This window comes from Scyliorhinus canicula, chromosome 8, assembly GCF_902713615.1.
Source record: "Scyliorhinus canicula chromosome 8, sScyCan1.1, whole genome shotgun sequence".
NCBI classification, from domain to species: Eukaryota; Metazoa; Chordata; class Chondrichthyes; order Carcharhiniformes; family Scyliorhinidae; genus Scyliorhinus; species Scyliorhinus canicula.
In genome coordinates this window covers 66,298,400-66,314,211 of record NC_052153.1, presented here as the reverse complement: position 1 = coordinate 66,314,211, position 15,812 = coordinate 66,298,400, and the positions used below count along the sequence as shown (strand labels likewise).

The following is a 15,812-nucleotide window of genomic DNA, read 5'->3' as shown; positions in this document are numbered from 1 at the left end:
CCCCCACATCATCCAAAACTCCCCAGGAATATCATGGAAATATGCAGCACAGAAGGGGGATGTGCAGGCCACCTTGCCTCTGCCGGTTCTTCAGCAGAGCTATCCACTTAGGTCCACTCCCCTATTCTGTTCCCAAAATCCTGCAAATTCTTTCCCTTCGCCAGCTAATTTCCTTTTTAAAAAAAATTATTATAGATTCTGCGTCCTCCACCCTCAGACGGTGCACTCCAGGTCGCAACAAATTGGTGCATTTTTAAAATCCCATGTCGTCCATGAGTCATTTGCTAATCACCACAACATTTCTCTCCTCTGGCTGCTGAACCTTATACCACTGAACAGGTTCTCCTCATCTATTCTAGCGAAACCTAGTCTGTCAATTATCCTGCTGACATTTCCTGCTCCAAGAACCACCCCATTTCTCCCGTCTCTCCACATTAATAAATTGCCTCAGCCATGGTATCATTCTCTTCTGCCCCCTCGCCAAAACCTCGGCATCCTTCCTGAAGTGTGGTGTCCAGAAATTAACACCGTACTCCAATTGAGGTCGAACCAATGTGTCATAAAGTTTTTTTTTTTGTTTATTCATGTTGTGTGAGTATCACTTGTGGTTCTGTGTTTCTGTAACAGCATTTATTGTCCATTCCCAAATTTCCTTGAAAAGATAAGTGGTGAGCCCCCTTCTTCAACTGCTGCAGTGAGTGTGGTGTAGGTGTATCATGGTACTGTTAGGGAGAGTGGTCCAGGAGTTTCATCCAGCAGCATTGAAGGAACAGCAATTTGGCTCCAGATCTGGACAGGAAGTGACTTGGATAGGAACCTGTGAAAATGGGGGTGTTTCTAGCATGCCTGTTGTCTTTGTTCTTGTAGGCAATAGAGGTTGCAGGTTTGGAGTCGGACCTGCATGTTTAAGGTGCTGAAAGGGAAGCGAAGCAATCACACCTAGTTCTGGATGACATTGTGCTCCCTGAATGTTGTTGGAGCTGCACTCATCAATGCAAGTGGAGAGTATTCTATCTCACTTCTGATGGGTGAAAGTCTTTGGAGAGTCAGGTGGTGAGTTACTCGCCACAGAACACCCACTCTTTGACTGCTTAAAGTCACAATATTTATATGGCTCATTTAATTATGTTTCTGGTCAACGGTGATGCCCTGCATGCTGATGATTAAAGAAAACACGGTTTGAAGATAAAAGAGGAACCCTTGAAAAGGAGCACCAATGCCGTAGCTTTAAAATATACTGTGATGAAATGGAAGGTCTTAGACATCTCAAACTTTTTCACCACACAATGAAGTATTGCTTTTTGGATCTGGAACATGACAAGCAGGCAAGTAAATTTAAACGGGCAATTGGCAACAAAAGACTCTATTGCATTAATACATCAGCACTTTGATGAAAATCAAGAATACCCTTGAAGTCTCTGGATTAAGTTGGAAGATCAGCTCCAAGTTTTTTTTTTCTTTGAATTTAGAGTACCCAATTATTTATTTCCAATTAAGGGGCAATTTAGCATCGTCAATCCACCTACCTTGCACATCTTTTGGGTTGTGGGGGTGAAACCACGCAGACACGAGGAGAATGTGCAAACTCCACATGGACAGTGACCCAGGACCAAGTTTCGAACCTGGGTCCTCAGCGCCGTGAGGCAGCAGTGCTAACCACTGCACCACCTTGCTGCTTGATCAGCTCCAAGTTGATGTGAATTTCATGATCCACCAATCAGAGTTAACGGCACTCAGGCAACAGCCCAAAGAGTCGATTAGCCAATCTGTGATCAGGGTGCGATTTCTCAGAGGCAGAGCTGTCAGAAAGAATCATGGACTTCGTTATTGTCTCAACCCCAATTGAGAAATGCTTGTTGGAGAGGAAAAAAAGCAAACAATATCAACACCTACTGGATATACTTGTAGGGAGGTAACGTCTATTGGCGAAGTAGCCAAAGTACTAGGGCAGAGCAGGATATATGGAAAATGTGGTTTTATAGACCAGCCGCAGGACTGTCCCCCATTTCAAGACCATTGCAAGGCATGCATTGGGCAGAAAGTCTGGCTATGAAGGTGGGGTCAAGGACGACAAGCAGACCGCAGTCAAACAAGAAGCAGCGCTGCACAGTGGCAGCAACAAGGAGGTGTATGTCACTGATCAGTCTCAGCACAGGTGTATCCATGAAAGTGGGCAGCAAACTAGATCACTAGAAGATACCAAGAAAGAGGTTCCTGAGCTCAAAAGCGAACAGGCTTTTCACACCATAACAGTAGCACACCGCACAGGTGCAATCACTCAGCTGAAAGCTTATACAATTGAAACAGAAGTTCTGGGATCCTGGGGAAAGGCAGACCGAGACACATTGAACTTGTGTACCATGCCATACCTCCAATAGTAAAATGTTAAAGTATCAATCTTCATTGCCCAATCCATCTTTTAAGTTTGTATTCTAAATTAATAATTGTCCTTTTTGCCAATAAGGTTATTCCTTGACAAGAATTTTCTTACTCTGCAGTCTAATATAGAGTCCAAATCCATACATAAAATTCTCGTACCAGCCCCCCAGAACAGGCGTCGTAATATGGCGACTAGGGGCTTTTCACAGTAACTTAATTGAAGCCTACTTGTGACAATAAGTGATTATTATTATTACTACACTGTTCGAAATACTTAAGGATTATGCAGCCAGACAAGTGGGAATTAATCTCACAACTACAAAAGCCACCTGACAGCATATAATCTAACCACCACTCTTTAACATTCAATGGCATTAACATCGCTGAATCCCTCACTTTAAATATCATTACCATTTATCAAAAACTGAAATGGATCAGCCATATAAGCACTGGCTACAACAAAATGAAATAACCCAATTCTAATCTTAACACAGTTAGGAGTCAAAGTACTCAAACTTAGGGGCTCCACAGTAGCAAGCACTGCTGCCTCATAGCGCCAGGGACACGGGTTCGATTCGTACCTCTGGTGACTGCTTGGAGTTTGCAAATTCTCCCAGTGTCTGCGTGGGTCTCCGGGTGCTCCTACAGTCCAAAGATGTGCAGGGTAGATGGATTGGCCATGCTACATTGCCCCTTAAGGTAGGTTTGTAGGAATAGGACTGGGGATTGGGCCTAGGTAGGGTGGTCTTTCGAAGGGTGGGTGCAGACTCGATGGGCTGAATGGTCTCCTTCTGCACTATAGGGATTCTATGATTCAATCTGGCTCCTTGCAATAATGGTTTGAGTTTTACAGCACAGCAAGAGGCCCTTCGGCCCATCATGTCTTTTTTGTTTATTCGGTCATAGGGTGTGGGCATCGCTGGCTGGGTCAGCATTTATTGCCCACCCGAATTGCACTCGAGTGGGAAGTTTGCCCTTGAGTGTGAAGTTAAGAGTCAACCACGTTGCTGTGGATCTGGAGTCACACGCAAGCCAAACCAGGTAAGGGCGGTACATTTCCTTCCCTAAAGGTCATTAGTGAACCAGATGATTTACAACAATTGGAAATGGTTTCATGGTCATCACGAGACATTTACTTCCAGATTTTTATTGCATGCAAATTCCATCATCTGCAATGAATGGATTTCATCCCAGGTCCCTTGAACATTACCCTGAGTTTCTGAATTACTAGTCCAGTGACTATCTCATTACTCCACCGCCTCCCCACCTGTGCCAGCCATCAAGCACCTATCTATTCTAAACCCATTTTCCAGCAGTTCGACCATAGCCTTGTATTCTATGGTGTTTCAAGTGCTCAGCTAAATGCTTCTTAAATGTTGTGAGGATTCCCACTTCTACTGCCCATTTAGACAGTGAGTTGCAGATTCCCATCACCTCCGGTGAAAATGCTTTTCCTCAAATCCACTCCTCCTTACTGAACAGCAAATTTATGTCCCCTGGTTATTAACCCCTCCACTCAGGGGAAGTGTTTTTTCCTATCTATATCCCGCATAAGTCTGTACACCTCGATGAGGTCCCTGTTCAGCCTTCGCTGCTCCAAAGAAAACACCCGCAGCCTATCCTGCCTCTCTTCACAGCTGAAATGCTCCAGCCCAGGCAGCATCCCAGTGAATCTCCTCTGCACTCTTTCAAGTGTAATCATATCCTTCCTAGTGTGGCGATAAGAACTGCACACAGTACTCTAGCTGTGGCCTAATAAGCATTTTATACGGCAAGGGCAGCAAAGTTCCCCCCCCCCCCCCCTTTCCGCTGCATTGGCGTGGAGTAACTGGGGTGCAGAGAGATAAGTCACTCCCCCTATTTACAGCATAATCGAAGTTGGACACGAACACGATAATTTCGGGGAGCGGGGAGGGGGTGGACTGATCCGTTGGGCAGGGATGGGGGAATGGGAGCCAGGCCTGCTGGTTTGGGGCATCAGTCCAGGGTGGAGGGGCATCTTGGTAGGGGGAGGGAGGATGATTCCATCCAGCAGGGAAGAAGGGGCATCCCGGACCGGCAAGGAAGCAAGGGGATCATGGACTGGGAGGGAGGAAAGTGGATCATGGACCAGGAGCGAGGAAAGGATATCATGGACTGGGAGGGAAGGGGAGCCCGAATCGGAAGGGAGGGGGATCCCAGTCCAGAAGAGCGGGGAAATCTCGGTCCGATGGGGGGGGGGGGGGGGGGGGGTTCCATCTGAGAGAAAGGGCGATGGGAGGGTCAATCCAAGAAGGGGGGGGGGGGGGGGGGGGGGGGGGGGGGGGGGGGGGGTCAGTCTGAGAGGGGACGGGTCAGTCTGCGAGCGAGGAGGGGTCAGTCTGTGAGGGGAGAGGGGTCAGTCCGAATGGTGCTGAACATTGTGCAATCATCAGCAAAGAACCCAACTTCTGACCTTATGATGGAAGGGAGGTCATTGATGAAGCAGCTGAAGATGGTTAGGCCAAGGACACAACTCTGAGGAGCTCCTGCAATGAAGTCTGGAGCTGAGATCATAGAATTTACAGTGCAAAAGGAGGCCATTTGGCCCATCTAGACTGCACCGGTCCTTGGAAAGAACACCCTATTTAAGCCCACACCTCCGCTCTGTCCCTGTAACCCAGTAACCCCACCTCACCTTTTTTGGACACTGGGGGACAATTTATCATGGCCAATCCACCTAACCTGCACATATTTGGACTGTGTGAGGAAACTGGAGCACCTGGAGGAAACCCACGCAGACACAGGGAGAAAGTGCAAACTCCACACAGTCACCCGAGGTCGGAATCAAACCCGGATCCCTGGTGCTGTGAGGCAGCAGTGCTAACCAATGTGCCACCAAGTATAAACAACAGAAAGATGATTGAAGAGATGATTGAGCTCCAACCACCACAACCATCTTCCTTTATACCAGGTATGACTCCAATCAGCGAATAGTTTTGCTAGGGCTCCTTGATGCTATATTCGGTCAAATGCTGCCCTGATGGGCAGCATGGTGGTGCAGTGGTTACACTGTTGCCTCACGGCACCGAGGCCCTAGGTCACTGTCCGCGTGAGTTTGCACATTCTCCCCGTGTCTGCGTGGGTCTCACCCCCACAACCCAAAAAAGATGTGCAGGGTAGATGAATTGGCCAGGTTGGATTCGTTGAGCTTTTTGTGCACGCGACATATTTGGACAATATTCCACCCTGCCAGGTCGATGTTTTCATTCCTGGACCTCACTTTCTTACAACACTGTTGGTTTGCACACACCACATAGCTGCAGTAATTCAAGAAGGTAGCTCACCACCAACTATTCAAGGGCAAATAGAAATACACAATAAATGCTGACCTCACCAGCAACACACGCATCCAATGAAGGAATTTTTTAAAAATAGGGCACCATGAAATTCAAGTGAACATGTTTGTTTTTTGTTGTAAAGATTAACTGGTGCACCGTAAAGATCTAAGCAAGTAAAATCTTACTTCACTGAACAGCAAAGGCATCCATTTCGCAGCTCCAACCATTCCTCATAAAGTTCTCCTGCATGGCTTACTGCCAGTGATTTCTCCACTGCACTCCCTACAACAAAACATTTGAAGTTCTCTTGTAAGTACAACATTACGAAGTACATATGTGACAGCTGCAATGGCAAAAAAAACTCAATGTTTGAATGACAAAGTAAAAAATAATCTTCTACTCTTTGGCATTATTCTGCTCAGGAATTAAGGGTTTTGGGACATATATTGACAATCAAGAGATTTTCAAAGCCCGTTATTTGCTTTCCTCATCCCATCATTTGTTTCTTCAACCCCAATCATATATTTCTTGTCAAAAGACACATTGCTCATCCAGTGTTTATTCCTTGCAAATGGCAGGCATAATGAAACATAACAATATGCTATTAAATAGTCAATTGGTTGAGAATTGCTGAAAAAGAGACATGTTGAAGCTTTTTGAATTGCATTCATCTGGACACTTTTTCAAGAATACCAATATAAGGGGAAAACAACAACTTATACCGTATGAGAAGAGAGTGTTGACTGGATGGCAAGTGGACTATAATTTAAAGGCATTGCCATGGGGAATGCATCAGTTGATGGTGTCTGACCTTTAACTGCCAAGCATTGTTAGTAATGTAAACCAGGCAGCTTGACTGATTGGTCAAGGCATTGCCCTGAGGAATGAGTCAGCGAATGGCTGTCACTTATTTTGTTTAGCTGAAATGGGCACAATGTGTGTACACTTTCAGTCTGCAAAGAACAGGGCCCTGTGTATTAATTCATGTAGCTTCTTGTCCTTGCAAATGCGCCACACTGCGAGCCCGACTGGCAATCTGAGATTGGTCGCCAGCTTAATTCTGAGCACATGGAGGATTATTTAACAAACGCTGTCCAATCGCAGTATCACACCAAAAGGTACTGTGTTTTGAGTTTTGCAAGCATGGATGGTTGGGAATGGTCTCCAGCTTGCCTGTTGCGAACAGTGGGAGGAACATGCCGTTTGAAATAATTCTCCAATCTTTGCGACATACTGCCCATATACCTCGCATCACACTTTCACTGAAATTCATATACGACGTTACTCATTTGTGTGATAAGCAGAACGTCTTTTTAGTTTGACAGCAGCAACCTGTTACTGGTGAATACCATTCCACTTGCCAAACAATCTCTTCTCATTCAGTATAAATTGTTGTTTTCTCCTTATATTGGTATTCTTGCAAAGTGTCCTGATGAGTCCAAGACAAAAAGCTTTGATCTATTTTCTCAGCAATATTCAATATGCTCTCAGCTATCCTCTCCATCTTTTATCCAGAAGTCTGAAATCATACAATAGTTGCCTCAGGTGTCAGATGCAATCTTGTCCACTTATTCAGAACATCTCTTACCTTCACCAAACTCATTCAGGATTACTGCAATTCTCTTATTGTGTTGTTCTCTTAGAATGTAATTCAGAAGAGTTGTTTTACCAGCACCTACAAAAACAGAAATACAATAGTAAAGATAGCTGCTCTTAAAAGAACCAAAAATGTTTTACTCGGGGAGTACGTCTCTTCTACAAACCGGTATCTTAACCACACACACTACATCTAGCAATGTCAATGTTGTTCCACGCTATGTTGACAATTAAATCGGAAGACTTGCAGCACATTATTGCATAGTGTTAAATTCCAGGTTTATAGTTATACCGAGCCTTATACAGATCCAATGTAATTATATTTTTCCTCATTATTAGTTGCTCTGAAATTCTTACTGGTAAACGTTTAGATTTGCTTTATCACTTCAACCAGATGCTAAGTTCTCCCTCATTAACCTTAATTACTGATATTTTTATACAATTTCAGAACCATAAGATATCAGGACAGGGAATGGAGGTAAATATTGTGACAGAGTCCTATTAATAAGAGTGTGTGGAAAGGGTTATGTAATTCAGTGGCCTGTGGATTATCACACAACAGGTGAAATCGTAGGTATAAGTTGGAGAACACCAGAAAGAGAAACATTTCAGTGTAACTGTAACATGTTGTTACATGGTCTTGTTGTTGCTTCAGTATATCTGTTCACTAACCCCATCGTAAACCTCTAGAGTTTGACTCGGTTTTAAAACCGATTATTAGCACATAAACAGAGTCATAGAGTTTTATTACAAAGAAGGAGGCCATTCGGTCCATCATGCCTGCACCTGCCATCACCTATCTATTCGTCACTATTTTCCAACACCGAGAAATGGTTCTATAGTGAGGTGCACTCTGGAGCTTTCTTAACTACCTGCCTGCCACTCTTATTCTGACTGGGGGGTCACCCATTCCCTCTCTGACTGCACTTCCTTAAGCTGCTGGGTGACCACATCTAAAAACGTTAGCCACGAACCTCTCAGCCTCGCGGTGCGCCGCTGTGCCTCCAGCCGACCCTCAAGCTCTGAAACCTGACTCTCAAGCTGGTCAAATCGGTGGCATTTCCTGTAAATATGGTTATCCAGACTGCACGGAGTGTCTAAGAATTCCCACAGGCTGTGCAAAACATGGAACTGAACTTCCCAGTCATGCTTTTAGTTAAAAGACTCTAACATTACACTTATGCCAATTAGAAAATTATTTGTTATTTTTTACAAAGCTAAAACTTTTATCTTTCCTGAATTTGAGAAAAACAACTTACCCACTACTTAGCAATCACTTCTCTCCTTTATAGCCTCTGCTTCTGCAGCAGGGCAAGGCCACATTCTGAAGATTTAAAAAGTTAGAAAGCAAAAAGCATCTCTCTCCCCTCTGCACCGAATTCGCACTGTGCTCCAAATTCCCAAATACGCTGGCTATGTCTCACTCAGGATGTGCTCTCTTCCAACTACTCATGCGCAAATCTTACTGAACAGGAGTGCAGGCTTCATTATGTTATTTCAAAAATACATCCAATCAATGGTAATAGGCTCGTCTAAAGCTGTTTCTGTGTTTCTTTGCAGTTGCACTCAGCGCTCCCTATATTTCAGCAGAGAAAAATTCCAGTATCATGTTTACCTGCACATTTAGAATTAATGTTTCCTTCCTTATGTTGTTTGATACTTCCAATTGCATGTTAATTTTCTAGGACTCTTTAACGAGTTTTGTAATGAAGCAGTACTCATGGCGCAGTATAATTGAAGTAATCTAGTGATTTACTTAACAATACTTGCCTAAATATCCTGTTATGATTGTTACCGGAATCCGTGCACTGCCAATATTAGGATCTGCTTCAATTGGAACCAGATTGGGGCATTCTTCTTCCTCTCCTTCCCCCAAAAGTACATCTGCCATGTCCTCTATAGTCAACAGATAAACATCAGTAAAAAAGGTTACCCTGAGATACTTGAGCACCATTGTGAAATATAGAGGATAACATAGTAAATTAAAAATCAGAATGTAAGTAATCAAGAACAAAGGCTGCCAGAAGGTCATGACACCATTGGTGCAGCAACAATGGGCACACAATTACATAGACCAAAGTTAGAAGAGTACGAGGAATGTTCTGGGTCAAAAGATAGGAGCAGACAGCACAGCAAGACTTCAGTGAGACTATGGTGGGATCTCATCATTTTGGAGGTACCTTTCTGAGGACCAGGGAGTGAATAGATGAATCCAAGGACAGGGTTGATTGGTCTGTTAAAGCACAAGTTCCACACCTGTTAACACAAGTTTGAAAAAAAAAAAGAGCTTAAATGCGGACCCCGTGCATCACAGGGCAAAAACATGTTGCTATGAACTTGGGCATTTTGGTGACGCAAACTTTGTAACTCAGCTGAGATTACGGACGGCATTTAGATTGTGTTCAGCATAGTCTAAGAATGAGAGAATAGGAATTAAGAGCCGAAAATGTGACGACTCAGTTGGAAGCTGAACTGAATAGATCTGGGTCTGCCCTCGTTGGGAGTTTAGAAGGATGAGGGAGGATCTTATTGAAACTTACAGGATAATGAGAGGCCTGGATAGAGTGAACGTGAAGAGGATGTTTCCACTAGTAGGAAAAACTCGAGGGCACAGCCTCAGACTCAGGATGATTCTGTAAAATTGAGGTGAGGAGGCATTTCTTCAGGCAGAGAGTGGTGAATCTGCAGAATGCTTTGCCACAGAAGACTGTGGAGGCCAAATCACTGAGTGTTTTCACGACAGAGCTAGATTCTTGATTAATAAAGAGACCAGGGGCTATAGGGAGAAGGCAGGAGAATGGGGGTGAGAAACATATCAGCCATGTTTGAATGGCAGTGCAGACTTGATGGACTGAATGGCTTAATTCTGCTCCTATGTCTTATGGTCTTGCTAGCATCAAGCTGAACAAAACAATGACATATCCAGGTTTCAATGTCTATCACAGAGTTCACAGAACTGGAACACTCATGAAACCAAGGAGGTGACAAAGGTGAGTGCTGTTGACATACACCTGCAAGTTAACACTATTATGGCACAAAACGTGTATCTAGGGTTGCGCATAGCTAGCCAATGCAAGAGAGCCATGCATTGTTACAAGGCAGTAGGAATCATAAGTTAGAATAACAAACAGACCTCTTGCTGATTTTACACCACCTCACCCGGAGACACTCAAGCCAGTTTAAGCTAACTCAGCACTGATCAGGGATTAAACTTGTTCCTGCATGGCACATGGGCCAACTAAATCAATCACAATCTCAAAGCCTGCTTAGCTCAAAAATGCAAACAAGACAAATCTTTGCTCAAGTTCAATAAAGGACACACTTTGACAGAAGATAAACCAATGAAATCAGATGATTGGAAAGACACCATAAATTGGAAAATGACAGCATTCTTGGCTAACTGGTAGTTTTACCATTCTTAGACAGTTCCAAAGTATTGAAAAGTGACAATATAATTTTATAGTGTATTTTTTCTTCACATGGATTTTATTTTAAATTAGAGTATCCAATTATTTGTTTCCAATTAAGGGGCAATTTAGTGTGGCCAATCCAGCTACCCTGCACATCATTAGGTTGTGGGAGTGAGACCCACGCAGACACGGGGAGAATATGCAAACTTCACAAAGCGATCGAACCCAGGCCCTCAGCGCCGTAGGCAGCAATGCTACCCACTGCACCACCGTGCTGCCCCAACATGGATTGTTTTGTTAAACTGTAAATTCTGACTGCAGTTGCAATGTAATAAAACAATCAGGAGGTTCTCTTCTGGGAAGTGCTACATATTATTTGCAACTCATTCAAATAAATCAGTCGATAAACATTTTCCGTGGTGTGCTTTTAATGTCATTTTGCACTTCCATCAACAGTCATTTGTTCAATTAGATTTGTACTAATGTATTATTTACTACTATTCATTCTAAGAGTGGCCACATTAGAGGTTTCTGAGCAAGATCTTTTTGCAATATGTTATGGGAGCGGCGTTTTCAGAACCCCAAAATGTATCATGGAGTTCAACCAACCTCTCCCTTTAATATATTGTTGCTTTTGAAGCACACGGCTTGGTCTCCAGGTGTGGTATTACAATTATGGACACAGGGGTTTTTAAACACAAAACAATATTTATTCCATGAATTCAACTTAACCTGTTTAAATAAACATTGGATCCCTAACACCCCTTACTTCAAAGATAACCCCAAAAATAATACAACACTAAATAATCCATCAAAATGTTCCGTCAAACCTCCAAAATACTTAACACCTTTAAACAGAAACACATCAGGTTAAAGACATTACTATTATGAGTTTAAATCACCCAAATGATTCAGAGATAGTCTTTCATGGCAGAGATCACCGCAGATCCAGCTTACTGCAAAAACACAGACACACCCAAGCTCTTTTTCTCAAAACTGGCTTTTCCTTTCAAACAGCTCACAGCAAACCAGCCAGGCACTTTTCAGCTGCTCTCTCTCAAAACCGAAACCAAAACACTGCAAAATGGCTGAGCTAAAAACCCAGCTCCCCCACCCTCTGACATCACTGCAGTAATATGAGCTGCTCCGTTTCTTAAAGGTACACTGCTTAAACATCCATTTCTTAAAGGTACTCTCACATGACAAATATTATTCTATAAAATATTATTAAACATGCTTTTAATCAGTTGCTTATTATATTTGCAGAGAAAGTGGACTACTGACACCTTGGATCAGTGCCATTTTGAAAGGGGATGTGGCAGACTTTTTGGACCAGGCTTTCCAACTTGGGGAGGAAATCTCCAGCAGAGCCCAGGAGATAATCTATTCAAACTCACGCATTTTTGCTCCCACCTTTGTCCCCTGACCCGACAGACCTGACAATGCTTATGGCACTAGCAACCTTTGCACAGGCATGGTAGGGTCCCCAGCTGAAAATGAGGGGTTGCAGCTCGGGTGAGTATCTGTGCATTATTATTCTTGGGGCAGTGCAAGGCATCGCTACGAGTGGCTGCACAGTCCCCATTTTAAAATAAGGTTGTCAAGGCCTATCCACCAAACATGCAAGCGCTGGATGCTGGGGAACATATGGTGAAAAACATAGGCAGAATTCCAGTTCCACCTATCCGAGATCTGCTGGGAGACCAATGGAATGGACCAGAATATTTGAAGGAATCTACACTGATTTTATTCGAATGCAAAATGACTATAGGAAATAAATATGCCAAAATATATTTAAACATTATATGAAAATAGGAAATCAGTGATCTTCAGCTAATATAATTAATATTTTTTTTTTTGAAAATCTTTTTATTGGCTTTTCCCATATTTATAAAGTTGTTACGTACATACATTACATTTTTCTTGCCCACGCTAATTTGCTTTATTTTACAGAGGGGTTCGCTTTGTCCTTTATTTGACTAACTGTATGTACATTCTGCTGCCCTCTGGATCGGTGTATGATATCCCCCCCCCCCCCCCCCCCCCCCACTTCCGTTCCTCTTCTCTTGTAGTTGCGCAGTCCTTTGGTTCTTCATCTTTTTTTTTTCCTGGCTTACTCCTCGTTGCTGGCTTCGAACAGGCTGACAAACTGCCCCCAAGTATTCAGGAAGCCTTCCTCTGACCCTCGGATGGCGTACTTAATCTTCTCCAGGTGGAGAAATTCCGAGAGGTCAGCGAGCCGGTCTGCAGCTTTGGGTGGTGCTGCCGATCGCCAGCCGAGCAGGATTCTCCGGCGTGTGATTAGGGAAGCGAAAGCAAGAGCGTTGGCCCCCTTCCCCATGTGCAGCTCTGGCTGCTCCGATACCACGAAGATTGCCACTATTAGGCATGGCTTCACCCTCACCCCCACAACCTTGGACATTGTCTCGGAGAAGGCTGTCCACAACCCAGCAAGCTTGGGACGAGCCCAAAACATGTAGGTGTGGTTGGCCGGGCCCCTCTGGCAACGCTCACATTTGTCCTCCACCTCCGGGAAGAACCTGCTCATTTGGGTTCCGGTCAGGTGCGCTCTGTGCACCACTTTGAGCTGCAGTAGGCTGAGCCTTGCGCAGGAGGAGGTGGCGCTCACCCTGCTCAGTGCTTCGCTCCAGAGTCCCCATCCCACCTCTGTCCCCAGTTCGTCCTCCCATTTTTGTCTGATCCTGTCCAGTGGTGTTCGGGCTCTGTTCAGTAGCTGTCCGTATATTTTCCCACATAGCCCCTCCCCTTCTCACTGCTTGTGCCTATCAGGTCCTCGAGTAGTGTGCTTTCTGGGGCCCCGGGGTACCCTACTGTCTCTTTGCGGAGGAAGTGCTTTATTCGGAGGTGTCCCAATTCCTGTCCTCTTGATAGTTTCCACTTCCTCGTCAGTTCGTCCAGTGTCGCCAGTCTGCGGCCCACGTAGAAGTCCCTGACCGTCAGTGTGCCCCCGTCCCGCCTCCAATTTTTGAAGGTGGTATCTAGCATGGCTGGGGGGAATCTGTGATTGCCGCAGATAGGGGCCGTAAGGGACATTTTGGTTATCCCGAAGTGCTGTCTCAACTGGGCCCACATTCTCAGCGTGGCCGCTACCACAGGGCTCGTTGTGTACCTTGTTGAGGAGGATGGGAGTGCTGTTGTGGCCAGGGCCCGGAGGGTTGTTCCTTTACAGGATGCCTCCTCTATTTGTTCCAAATCGGTGTTGGGTTCTTGTACCCATTCCCTCATTTTTTCTGCTGTTGCTGCCCAGTGGTAGTATTGTAGGTTCGGTAGAGCCAGGCCTCCTCTGAATTTCCAACTTTGCAGTGTCGGTTTGGGAATTCTCGGGTTCTTGTACCCCCCCCCCCCCCCCCCCCCCCCCCCCCCCCCCAGCCCAACCCAACCCACACACCCCTCCCCCCCACACACACACAAACGCAATGATTAGCCTGTCTATGGTTTGGAAAAAGGCCTTGGGGATGAAGATCGGGATGGATCTAAACAGGAAGAGGAACCTTGGCAGTACGTTCATCTTGATCGTCTGCACTCTTCCCGTCAGAGAGAGTGGGAGTGAGCCCCACCGTTGAAGGTCTCTTCTTACTTCCTCCACCAGGTAGGTCAGGTTCCACTTGTGGATCTGTGTCCAGTCTCTGGCTATTTGGATCCCCAGGTAACAGAATCTGTTCTGGGCTGTTTTGAACAGGAGCCCCTTCAGCTCTGTCCCTGCCCCTTTTGGGTTCACTGGGAATGCCTCACTTTTTCCCAGGTTAAGTTTGTAGCCCGAGAAGGTTCCGAACTCTTTCAGTGTTTGCAGTATTGCGTTCAGTCCCTCCTATGGCTTCGAGACATAGAGGAGCAGCTCCTCTGCATAGAGTAAGACCCTGTGCTCTCTGTCTCCTCTCCGGATTCCCTTCCAGCTTTTTGCATCCCGCAGGGCTATCGCCAGGGGTTCGATTGCTCGCACGAACAAGAGTGGGGACAGAGGGCAGCCCGGTCTTGTTCCTCTCTGTAGCTTGAGGTATTCAGAGCTGGTGGTGTTAGTTCGGACACTCGCTTTGGGAACTTTGTACAGGAGCCTCACCCAGAATCCCGCTCCTAGCCCAAACCGCTCCAGTACTTCGAGGGGATAGCTCCATCCGACTCTGTCAAAGGCCTTTTCTGCGTCCAGGGAGACGATCACCTCTGGTACTCTCTCCCCGGGGCGGGGGAGGGGGTCATTATATATAATTAATATTTTGATGTTAAAGTGTAAAAATAAAAATTACTATTAAATTATTCTAGCAACATGAGAAATTAGAAAGTTAAATAAATAGGTAGGAAACTATGTAGCACATTATATTAAAACATTACAGCAGTTACCCCAGTTAAACAGAATAGTTAACATCTCACAAATCCAGAGGTCGGGCAGATAATATATTTAAATAATGTTTTAATACATTTTAGAAAGCAGGATTTATTATTGGAACTGACTATCTGTGGGTATTTGAAAAAATTGCGATGACAATTTTGGATCAGGGTTTTAGCCTTCTCACCTTGTCTCAAAACTGGTGCTGATCTGTGGAAAATGCAGATAAGTTGTTAACGGTGTGTTCAATGCTTAAGAGATCTGGAAAGAAATTTGAGAAATCCAATCAGCTCAAAACAATAAAGCCAAAATATTAATGCAATGCAGTAACATAGAACAGTTTTGTGCAAGAATTTTTTTTTTGCCTATTCTATATACTTAATACCACTGACAGATTGTTGCTGCTTCCTCAATAACTAAGTTAATGCAAGCAAAAACGGATTCATCAAATTACATTGTACATGCTACGATGGCAAGGTCTGTGTACTACCAGGAGGGATTCCATAAACTACGTCACACCATCACAATCCACACTGCTCATGTTTTTAAAACATTTTTCCAATTAAGGGACAATTCAACATAGCCAATCCACCTCCCCTGCACATCTTTGGGTTGTGGGGGTGAGAAACAGGGAGAGTGTGCAAATCCCACATGGACAGTGACCCGGAACCGGGATCGAACCAGGGTCCTCAGCGCCATGAGGCAGCAGTGCTAACCACTGCTACACCATGCCGCCCTACATATGTTTAATGCCAAAATTCACTCATTAAAGGAAAAAGAGTGACG

General features: G+C 44.7%; 1 protein-coding gene across 3 annotated transcripts in view; it reads right to left on the bottom strand.

The window, feature by feature from the left end:
• The window catches only part of cbwd (COBW domain containing), a 77,427-nt gene that overhangs the window by 59,735 nt on the left and 1,880 nt on the right, over nucleotides 1–15,812 (bottom strand). Inside the window, exons 2-6 of one of the 3 annotated variants that reach the window (XM_038804695.1) lie at nucleotides 15,214–15,287; nucleotides 9,455–9,530; nucleotides 9,045–9,170; nucleotides 7,267–7,353; nucleotides 5,864–5,960 (exon numbers count right to left, since the gene is read on the bottom strand). In XM_038804695.1, the coding sequence (XP_038660623.1) occupies nucleotides 5,864–5,960; nucleotides 7,267–7,353; nucleotides 9,045–9,165 (305 nt within the window). In that variant the 5' untranslated portion in view covers nucleotides 9,166–9,170; nucleotides 9,455–9,530; nucleotides 15,214–15,287. The remainder of the gene's footprint in view (nucleotides 1–5,863; nucleotides 5,961–7,266; nucleotides 7,354–9,044; nucleotides 9,171–9,454; nucleotides 9,531–15,213; nucleotides 15,288–15,812) is intronic. The other 2 variants (XM_038804693.1, XM_038804696.1) reach the window with 2 other exon arrangements.